Source organism: Strix uralensis, chromosome 3 (genome assembly GCF_047716275.1).
Source record: "Strix uralensis isolate ZFMK-TIS-50842 chromosome 3, bStrUra1, whole genome shotgun sequence".
NCBI classification, from domain to species: domain Eukaryota; kingdom Metazoa; phylum Chordata; class Aves; order Strigiformes; family Strigidae; genus Strix; species Strix uralensis.
Window position 1 is genome coordinate 108016254 of NC_133974.1, and position 11646 is coordinate 108027899.

General features: G+C 38.6%; 1 protein-coding gene across 19 annotated transcripts in view; it reads left to right on the plus strand.

Moving 5' to 3' along the window:
* DISP1 (dispatched RND transporter family member 1) overlaps positions 1–11646 on the plus strand; it is a 96345-nt gene that overhangs the window by 19940 nt on the left and 64759 nt on the right. For 11 of the 19 annotated variants that reach the window (XM_074863790.1, XM_074863791.1, XM_074863794.1 and 8 more), the window contains one exon: positions 4684–4737. The exons of 7 other annotated variants lie outside the window; for them this stretch is intronic. In XM_074863790.1, the coding sequence (XP_074719891.1) occupies positions 4712–4737 (26 nt within the window). In that variant the 5' untranslated portion in view covers positions 4684–4711. Of the gene's footprint in view, positions 1–4683; positions 4768–11646 lie in introns of all 19 variants that reach the window. One more of the 19 variants, XM_074863804.1, reaches the window with a different exon arrangement.

Consider the following 11646-nt stretch of genomic DNA (forward strand, 5'->3'; position numbering starts at 1 on the left):
TCAGACCTTTCTCTTAAACAAAGTCCCTAGACCATTAAGCTAGCTAAAATAAATTTAAACATTTGGTTTTCATTAGTGTTGTAACTGAAACAAAAACATTTTAATGACTGATCCCAGAGTATTTTGAAGTTTGTGCAACTTTGCTGGGAAGGTATTTAAACTGTAGTATCAGTTGCAAGTTGGCCATAGGCCAGTTCTTCGAAGCTGTTTCAAAGCAAGATGTTGGGTTTCCAGAGTGTTATGAAACAGGAAAACTTTGAGAGGGGAGAAGCAGTGGAAGGTAGTTATGGTAAAATTTGCACTGGTGAAATGAAATTATCTGCTAAAAGGAGACAGTGACAGTATTCATGCTGTACTACAGTTTGCTGCTTTATCGGAGAGCTGTTTCAGTTATTTGAGAACAGATAAAGTTTTGAGCTTTAATACCTATTAATAATTAACTGTCCAAGGAATCGGTGTGCTTTTTAGATGGGTTTTTAGTATCTTAAACTTGCACAAAACGGGATTGTGCTTCTAAGAGAAGGAACTTATATGTTGCTCACAAGATCTAATTTTAAAAATACTTTTGGGGAAAATACTTGAGTTGCTCTTGGGAGAGGATGACAGTGAAATCTGATAAAAATTAGCGTGTGGATTTGGCCTTTGAGTGGTGTTCCTCAGGGGTTGGTGTTAGGACCGGTACTGTTTAACATCTTGGTTAGTGATGTGGACAGTGGGACTGAGTGCACCCTCAGAAAGTTCGCTGATGACACCAAGCTGTGTGCAGGGAGGGCAGGCCATCCAGAGGGACCTGGACAGGCTTGAGAGGTGGGCCTGTGCAAACCTCATAAAGTTCAACAAGGCCAAGTGCAAGGCCCTGCACATGGGTCAGGGCAATCCCAAGCACAAATACAGGCTGGGTGATTAGTGAATTGAGAGCAGCCCTGTGGAGAAGGACTTGGGAGTAGCAGTGGGTGGAAAACTGACTATGAGCCAGCAATGTGCACTCGCAGCCCAGAAGGCCAGCAGTATCCTGGGCTGTATCAAGAGAAGTTTGGCCAGCAGGTCAAGGGAGGGGATTCTCCCCTTCTACTCTGCTCTCGTGAGACCCCATCTGGAGTTCTGCATCCAGCTCTGGGGCCCCCAACATAAGAAGAATATGGACCTGTTGGAGTGATTCCAGAGGAGGCCACAAAGATGACTTGGGGGCTGGAGCACTTCCCTTATGGGGACAGGCTGAGAGAGTTGGGGTTGTTCAGCCTGGAGAAGAGAAGGCTCCAGGGACACCTTATAGCGGCCTTCCATCACTTAAAGGGGGACTACAGAAAAGATGGGGAGGGACTCTTTATCAGGGGGTGTAGTGATAGGACAAGGGGTAACGGTTTTAAACTGAAGGAGGGTAGATTTAGATTAGATACAGGGAAGAAATTCTTCACTATAAGGGTGGTGAGACTGGAACAGGTTGCCCAGAGCAGTGGTGGCTGCCCCCTCCCTGGCAGTGTTCAAGGCCAGGTTGGACAGGGCTTTGAGCAGCCTGGTCTAGTGGAAGGTGTCCCTGCCCATGGCAGGGGGTTGGAACTAGATGATCTTTAAGGTCTCTTCCAACCCAAACCATTCTGTGATTCTATGAAATTTTAATTGTTAGGTCTACATTCATGGGAGAAGCTGGAGACTGTTAAAGTGCTGTAAGAGGAGGATCGCTTATTCTGTATCATGCTATAGTCACAGTAGTGTTTCATGGAAAAACTGCTGAAGTTGTTCAAACATTCTGGGTGATCAGGGGTCAGTCAGAGAGCCAGGGACTGGATATCCAGGGCTTCATCATGTCCAAACAGAAATTTTGTAGTTGCTGCTTGGCCTGGGCACACAGAGTGCCAATAGTGGTGTTTATCAGAGTAATTTTAGATTTTGGTGTTTGTATTTTTATTTTTTTCTTATAGGAGATTTGGGTTAAGTGGCAGTTAGACAAAGACCAGATTACTTCATTTGGGCTATTAGAAATTGATAGTGATTTGAGCTAGGATGAACTAACACTTCTAGCAAAAAAAAAAAAAAAAATTACTGCTCAGATGGAATTGTCTGTCTGAACAGGTGTGGATTTTAATGGGTTTGTCCACACAGTATAACCTTAGTGAAGTGATTTAGCTGTAATTGATGAAAACAAAGTGTTCCTACAGAAATCCATCTGTCATAAGCAAGAAGCAGTGACTAAGAGTGGCTGAAAGTCTGGATAGCTTCTGAGAGTTTCATCCCAATTTTGCATTTGATGTGTTTATACTTGATTTTATATAGTCACCTTTTAGGAAGAATGTGTATAGCCAAGCTGAATTTAAGTAAATTCTTATTGTATCTTTTGCAACTATTATGTTGTGTGTCTGTTCTGTTATTTCAATTTAGAGTATTTCATGTACAATATATATACTTTTTCCTCTGGCTTTCTAAGGATTCTGTAATTTCCTTTAGTAAGTTTTAAACAGAAATACAGCATTTTCCAACACAAATTTTACTCAAAGTGGTCCTCTGTCTTTTTAAAAGACTGTGTTCAGTGCTTGTTATAGAAGTTTATTTGAATGCCTGAATTAAAGGTTTTTACAAATATGGAGTAATGTGAAGTTGCTGCTCCTCTGGGAGGAGTCTGAAATATGCCTGAGTATGCCTTTTTCTCCCATATTCTGTCTCCGGGATGTTTGTGGTTTCACTACTGGGATGTTCTAGCTGAATTGTCCTGCCTACCAAAGCTTATAGGGAATGACTGCAATTCTGAGGCTGAATTAAAGGAATGGCCCGTTTCTTACGTGTGTGCAGGTGCTGAAAACACTGTGTACTTACACCTTAATTTTCTGCAAATGGAAATAATGGAATAGATGCAAATGCGTGTTTACGTTGGTACCTTTAGCTACAAGTTAGAAATCCAATCCTATATTCACATTTATTTAGGTTTTTTGCTAGGCCATGTAACAGTTATCTGACCACAAGATCATAGTAGACGTAAAGATTTTTACTATCTCCTATGGTTAAACTGAAGACACTTTGTGTGAGCTGAAGATCTTTGGAAATACTAGTTGTGTATTGTTCAACACATGAGAAAAATTTGAATAGTGAAGGACTGCATAGTTTGTCATAATTCAGTGTAAGGAAGATAACTACATTTTGTGATCATGAAATGCTGGAAACTCATATATAATTGATACTGTGCTTTGAAACTGCTTCAGCCAGATTTCATTGTTTTTATATCTTCCCTCATTCTAATAGTCATTAGAGGTTTTTTAAAAAATTATTATTTTTGTAAGATTAATTTTAGAATTTAATTTCTTGAGAATATGTAGTTGAGACTTAGTATTCTTTGGTGGCACTATAATCTTGATAATGTAAGTAAATATTAACATGGTGCTGGTACTAACATGAAAAGAAATATCATATCTAGCCCAGAGAGTTAAAAGGCATTAATAAGGGGAGAGCTGTCCAGTACCCCTTTGGTGTATCAGTTTATTCACTACTTTTAGTATTCCAGTAGTTTGAGTAGATATGAGATAGAGATGGCAGAGGACTGAGCATTAATAGTAGTGAGCAGGCTGAAAGAAGTTCAGTCCTTGTCTGAACAAGGGCTGTCAGAATGCTGGGTATGTATAGGAGGAACGATCCTCTTGTAAACATAGAGGAACAGAATAATCCGGAAGGGAGAGTGTGCACCATTAAAAAGCTGGAGAAAAAGCAAGTTTAGGAAGAATGAAGAAAGTATATGGGATGTTTGGGGAGAAGTAGCAACAGAAAATAAGATCTGTCCTTGACAGAGGCAGGCATTTAAAGAATATAGAAATGGCAGTGTTGAATTTGATTTATAATTTGACTGCTTACTGTGTCACCTCTGATGTCAGCTACTGCCAGAAGTTTCAAGGAAAGTGTTGTGACAAGTAGTTGGGAGAATCTGTTTGCAGGGGCAGCCTCAGCTTAATAGTTCGAGAGAGCTCATCATGGATAAATTTAGCTCTTTAAATGGTTAAGGACCTAGTCAGTGCTAGTCGTCCAGGCTTCCTTTAGAATAAATGAAGAGAGACTTGCACTTTTAAAATGTCATTTTCAAAGATACTATTAAGACAAATGTTTCAGCAGGTAGTTAAATGCTTCCTGCTCTGGGGGTGAAGTTGCACACTGCAGCTAAGCCACTGTGATAGCTTTGTCTCTGCACCTGCTCTGGCACACGTCAGGTCCACCTTTGAGTCAGCTTGGCTTGCCAACCAAGGAAAAATATAACCTAGTATGAGGGGGTCTGGGAGAGAATGGTTTTCCATGATCTTTGCCAATAGAAGCAGCTCAGTTCAGGGGCTGAAGAGCACCAGGGCTGATGGGGCAGGGATGGGGCTGGAATCTTATGTAAGGAATCTTACTACCTTAGAGAGGGTGAAGTTACTTGTTATGGCAGACACACAAAAAGCTTAACATGTTAAACATCAGGTTTTTATCTATCTTCCAATAGTTTTTCCATTGGCATTAATAGTATGAGCAGCTAAATGTTCTTGTCAACCATAAAAATTTGCAGTGCATTAAATCTTGCTGTATTCCATGTTTAGCATCATGTGGTAATGAATTCTAAAGGCTGATTGATTTCAAAGATGTCAAGGTGCCAAATTTAGATTTTTATTGAATGTTCTCTTGTCATGAGCAGACAACTTGCTTTACTTCTGTTTTATTTCTCTCCACTGTTAGGCTGCAACTGGGAACAATATTCTTTCTAATGAGACTTCTGAGCGTGGAGCTCCAGTAAGAGCAACAACATCTGGCTATAATAAGGTTTTGCTCTCTTTCTCCTGCTTTGTGACTTCCACGTGCCAAATGCTTGGTGCCTTCATCCAGCTACATCTTGCTAATAGGACATGGGGAAGAAAATTAAGGCGCTATATGCAAATGCATGAGATGCAGGCAGCTGAGGGGGAAACAATTTAAAGTGGGAATATAACATGCAAGTCTCATGAATGTGTGAGACTTCTTAACTGGTCGAGACAATGAGAACAGAAATTCCCAATTCTGGCTAACTTCTCTGTGCAGTTATTTTCCATGTAGCTTTTAGTATGGTGCACCCCTTTTTGTTGCAAGGTAAATAATTTCTGTAACTTCAGTGTCTTTTGATATAGATGGATTTTTTTCCTGTTGCCTTCTGGCAAAGTACTATAGTCAGAATGGCAAGAGTTTTGTTTTACTAGGGAGAGTTAGGATGGAGGTTAGACAGAAATTCTGTGATTGGGAATCAGTTTCTTGATGCTGGCAAAGAAGAAAAGCCCAGGCTTTGAGAAAGATGCTGCAACACTGACAAGAACTTCCCTTTGAGAGAAGGACCTGAGGAATCAAGAGAACAACAATGAAGAGGTCTCGGGTGGCAGCTGCACTAAAGATGCCTTTTACCAGTACAGTAATTGACTCTTATTTAGAGAGCTGATCAAATGAGCTGTTAGTATTTCTAAAAAACCGTAAGCAGAAAAGTTGAATGAATTAGATTTAAAAGGCAATTAAGTAAATGAGGATTCTTTTTACTGAATCTCTTCATAATTTTCATTATTTTTGTTTTAATGATTGTCATATCTGATCAGGTAATGACTGTTACAAAGCAGGAACAATTAAATGATTTAAAATATAGTGCGCACATAAGTGCACCCTACTGCAGAAGTGAAAACTTAATGAATGTCCTTGGGTGGGATGGAAGTTGGGTAGAAGCTGTGGAGGATGAGATCCTGCCGTGGAGGAGAATGTGCCTTTAAGATTGCATCAATGCCTAATTTAAACACTGATCGTTCCATGTGGTTCATGGAATTGTTGATTCGGGGTTTTTTTCCTTCTGTTTGCTTCGTTGCTTGGATAAGTAATGGAGTGAAGTCTGGAGCTGACTGTAGGAACACTTGAAATTTAGAATTAAACCTTTTTTCGTTTGACGAGAAGGAAAAATACAGCTGTCTGGGTGAAGATACTGGCACGGTTTCTCTAAAGAAATGGAAAACGTGTGGTTTTTTTAGGTGACAGAGCATGGAGTAAAACTTGCAAATAAAACTTGCATGTATGTTCTTTCCTGCTTCCCATGTTCACATTACTTGGTTAACATCTTTAAAGGGACAGTGACTGAATAGAAGGCTAGAAATATTTACCTTCTACATTTCCAAGAAAAACAGTACAAAATTACCCAAAGATTAGAGAAATCTTTTCTCTTACTGTGCTTGGCAGCTCTTTCTGAGCAGCAGTTTTCATTTGTGGCTCTCTTGCTGTTTGCATCCCAGCCCAGTGAAAGGACAAGAGGCAACAGGCACCAATTTAAATACAAGAAATCCAATTTAAACATAAGAAAACCACCTTGTTTTACTGTGTAGATGATTGAAGATGAACAGGTTGCCCAGAGAGGCTGACTGTCTGTACCCATCTGTGTGTTCTTTTTGTGTGCCATGACAGTTTTAATCATTCAATTGCAAAGTAATACTATGATAGGGAAAACAGTGTCCAGCACTAATCATTCTACAAATTTAGTTGCTTTATAGCAATGCAAAGATTGCAGTTCTTGAAAGTATGAGATGGATTATAAGTGGCATAGTTTGTTTGGGGATCAGAAAAATTGGCTATATGGTTGCAGTGATAGGGCCTCTGCCATATCTGAAACTTATCTTAAAAATATATCATGGACTTATCTTAAAAATTTATCTTGTGAAACTTTACTCAAAGAGTAAAAAAAACTTTCATAGTTATGAATTTATGGCTCAAAACGTCTAGGAAAAACATTCCTCGTTGAGTTGTCCATCTTGTGGCAGTTGTATATTTTTCTCTGAAGAATCAGATATTTTGTCACTTTTGAAGACTGAGAAATCCCCATTCTCTTGTGTATTGATTCAGCACAATCATTCCTATATTTCAATCACACAGAAATGTAAATACCTACAGTTGTATATACAGCAGTGTATAATATTGTAGCTAGTTTCTTCTACAAGAGAAATGACTTAATGAGCTACAGAAAGCAGTAATACCTTTTCTAATCCATAAATAAGTATGCTTCAATACCATTGCTAATGGCTTCTTATAACTTGGTAAATGTTGGAGAGAAGTGTGTCACTTCTGTACTGATTTACATGTAATTTCTCTTACTGTAGATGCACACCTTTCTGAAAACATCTAAACCAAACTAACCTGCCTCAAAAACCCTCAAGAAAAAGGACTTCTGGCTCATTTTCTGGAGCAAGGAGATTCTTAGTTTTATTTTTCTTATTGGATATTCACTTTCAGTGGTCAACTACTGCCATTGATGACAGAAGCAAAATTTTAACATGATTAATGTGAGACATTAAACAGAGATTAAGTTAAAATTTCTTCAACATTCTTGGTTCATGGAAAGTAGAGCAAATCAGTCAACTCTGAAATATCAATTGGTCTGCCTTGAAGTTTTAAGCTGGGAGTGGGAGTCCTGGAATGCCAGATTTCTGCCTCCACCCTGACTTTTCTGTTACTTTTCGAGACTTTGTACTGCACTTTTTCAAAGAAAGGTCATGAGCAGGAATATAGTCCTCTGCTGTTCCTGAGTGCTCAAAGTCCTCTACGAGGGGAGAGTGACTGGAGTGATAAACTGCTTTCCCTCTTTGCATTACCTCATCCTCCCACCTCCTTGGTTTTTTTCAGCATAAGCCAGTGTTGCAGACACTACTTTTTTTGCCTACTCTTACAGTGACTTGATGGGCAGATTGCATATTTTAATGGTGTAGTGCTAGATTTTGCCAGTGCTGTAAAGCGGAAGTGTGCATTTAACAGTGTTGCTGCTTAGATTAACAATTACAGGAGAAAATAATAGTTGTATTGGTCTTAATTTCTCATGAGGATCTTCTCATAGTTTATTACGGGGCGAGGGGAAATGATAAACCACCTCACTACTTGCATTTACTTCCTCCCCCATCCAGCTTTGCCGCAGTCCGTAAGAGCGTGTCCTGCCTGGGGAATGGAGCAGAATTTCTTAAATGCATTTCAGCTCTATGAGATATTTAGTGGCAACAGCTGTTTCCATCTGTGTACATGTGCAGGAAGAGATGTTCAGCTGAACAGGCGGCATGCTCTTTTTATTGTGGTATGCATAATGCTAGCATATGTTCTCAGTTTACAGATCTGCAGAATATGGCATATTTTTTTCTGAAGCTCATTGAACAAAATATGACAGAAAAAGAGTGCATATATTTGTATTTTAAAAACAAACAAAACCAAAAAACCACCCTGAATCTTGTTGTGGTAATTGGAAGACAGGACCTATTTGATCATCTATCAAAACTACTTTCTGTTGTAAAAGACAGGTATATTATTTTTCTTTATGTGTATTCCATCCTACAAGTGAAATATTGTCTCCAGAGAAGGAGCTAGGGCTTTTGGCATGTACTCCCAGTTCTGACAGTGCACCTAGAACCCTATTAACAACTGGCTGACATTACCTCAGACAAGGTTTCAATTCACTGAGTCCATGCACCTCAGTCCACCAAAAGTATTTTCAATGCAAATTTAGTTGTTTGGGCATTGGGATATAGTAATTATAAATTCAGAATTGCAGATTTGTTTATAAAAACCCTTGAAAACAACAAACTGAAAAGTAGGAATTCTATTTTAGGATAAAGACAAATGAATTTCCCCTTTTCCTTCTAAAAAATCTGGATCTTGTATAATAGCTGCAACGCCTTTTTGCCAAAATAGTGGTCAGTTGCCCTACTGCTTGTGTTAGCTGATGTTGCTAAACAGGAGCTAACTTGAAGCCCAGCAGCCAATTCTTTTCTCTGATACTGTGATTAAACACTTGTTTCACTTGTGCTTGCAGACTGAAGGGAAGAAATGGTGTAAGTCCCACTCCTGCACCAGACAAACTGGATAAAATTAATATATTGACAACTTAGCTTTTGTGGAGAGGAGTTTTGACTTGGAAATCTTTTGAGGGAGTCAGTGAGCATGAAGGAAGAGTTTATTAGGAATAATCAGTGTTCCGGACAATCCAGGCAATGTAATATGTGTATGGTACAGAGCAGTGTTTTCTCTTGATTGTCTGCAAAAGCTTGGAGTTTGAAAGTAGAAAATGAGCAGACAGAAGAAAGAAGCTGAGATGTTGGCACACATCATACATCAACGAAAGTAGTATCATGAATGACATGAGCTGGAGGAGAGACATTAGACGCACATTTCTGAATTTGGACAGGACAAGCTCAGGTGTGGTACTACTGAAGGTCAGCTAGAGAGAAGACAAACTGGATTTGCAGTACCCTGCAGTCTGCACAGAAGCATTAGGAACCATGGCATAACTAATGTTTAAACTCATTCTAATTGTATTAAGGTATTTGGAGCCAATAGTTAAGTTCTGCTTGCTTGCAGTGAAATATTTGTATATGGGCATAAATAATGTTAACTGAAAAAATGCAAAGCAGACCTGCTCAAATACTCTGTCAGTCTGTTGTTGTTATATTTCTTGTAGCGTACAGCTTTTTTTTAAAATCCGTATTTTATTCAAATGCTGTTTGAAGTACTGACTTTCCCCTTCTGCAATACTGTATGTTCCAGCGATCAGTATAGACACGTCCCACTTTGAAGTGGTCTATACTTAACTACCTTGTTGAAATTCCAAGCAGAGCTCCACTTAAGAATTTACACTGAGATTCCTTCCTGCCCTCATAAGTCTAATCGGTAGAGTCTCTGTTTATTTTCAATCCAGGTACAACTGCTGCTTTTTAACTCTCTTCCAAACTTTAAGAAAAATTGGATTTCATAGAAAAAAATAATTTAGAAAGTGTTAAGTGGCATGATATTCTGATACTGATGAGAAACTTTGTTCTGCTCTCTCTCTCAAGTATCCTTTGCAGAGATGTGATCTTGGCAAATGAGCACAAATAGTTTGTACTAGTTAATTTTCCACCTCAAGTAAAGAACATACAAACATGAGATCATATTCCTGGCATAAATCAGGTTTTAAGAGTATTAGAAATCTGCCATCAGCTTGCACACAAATATTTATCTTTTAAGTAAATTATACAGATTTGATTACATTTTAGGTACTGAGTAAGGTACTTTATATTCATGTAGTAGGCAAGATCAACATGACACAGTTCCTCGGACTGCTAATTCATATACATTTTTTGTGCACCCAGCACAAAATGCGTAGTAGCGGCCTTGATTGGAATATGCTTGGGAGTCTTCTGACTTGGTGGTAATCTTCAAGGTATGCTGATAACTTCAGGCCATTCTTGAAGGCAAGTCTGCTCCTTTCCCATTACTTCAGAGGCTTCTACTGAGTGAAAGCTTTTTACTGTGAAGAAATGAGATTTCCATTTTTTAAAAAAAATCATATTGATGGTTTACTGCAATGGAAACAGGCTTCTGTGTGCCTAGACATTCTTGACTCATTGAGACCATCAGTCTGAAATTAAGGCATCCATTTGATTTACATGAGCAGTGAAAAAGTTGTCTTGATAACTTTTTTTTTAATGAATAGTGCTTGAAGCTGGCTATCAACTAGCATGTTAGAGAACTTAATTTCTTACTCCTAATCTCTAAACTGTACAGTTACTTTCTGAACCATTCCGCATGCAGTATATTTAGTGTTTTGGTATCTTAAAAGTTCTCAATCCTTGTTTTCAGGTTAAGCCATTTAAAATTTTACTTATTTTTAATACTCGAATTATAAATATTTAAATAACTACTTGTTGATAATTGCTGTTTTGTTGGTAATGTCTAAACTTAGAGGGTAGATGGCTGTCCTCTTTCACTTTGTTTTTTATGAGACTTGAAGGTTTTTGCTTGAAGATACTATAGATGAAATAATAAATCCATACCACTTACGTTTTGGAGAGAATGGGAATGTGATCATAATTCCTACTAATCTTGTTACGTAAAAATTGCACCTTGGTCTAAAAGTCCCAAGTTGAACATACTTCTGACAAGAAGTCATCATCCAGGAAACACAGAAGTTAGATTTTAATTGTATTAGACAAACTAAAAGAGAGGGTTACTGGTGAAGCAGCCTCAAAGAGAAAAAATGGTGTTAACCTGTGTGATAGAAGGGTTTGCAGGGAAATTTTAAGAATCCATACAGGTGTTGGGCTAGTAGTGGTTGGAATCCCTGGGTAACAGTAGGGTGAAGTTATGCTTGTAGCTCAAAAATAGCAAGAGTGTGGGACTTCTCTGTTGAAACTCCATTGATATGACTGGTTTGGGTGAATAATCCACAAAGTATGTGAAAGAATGACTACAACCCTAAACTCGCTTCCTTTCAGAGAAAAGTTATGCCATTTCTAGGCACCCAGGTAGTTACTACTCAAAAAAATGCAAGTCTTCAAAAAAGCCCTGTAAGAAAGCTAATGGATGCCTTCAGATACTACCAGCCATAAGGCTTTTGGGAAAGGAAAATGTCAGCTTCTACCTTACACTTCTGTGATGCCAGTCCCAGTAGCTCCAGGACAGACACCTGCTTTTCATAGTCTAAGACTTTTTGTCTGTTTTTCAAGATTGACAGATGAGGAAGTTGATGTGACTGTCATTTCCAGGTAATGGAAGTTATCCTTGCATCTTATCACTTTAAGTGTCTTCTCCAGGAAAGTGGTTTTCTTTTGTAACCTACATGACTTAAAACCAACTACTTGTCTGCTTCATCCCTGCTGCCATTGATATCACCAGCCTGTGTACATCTGT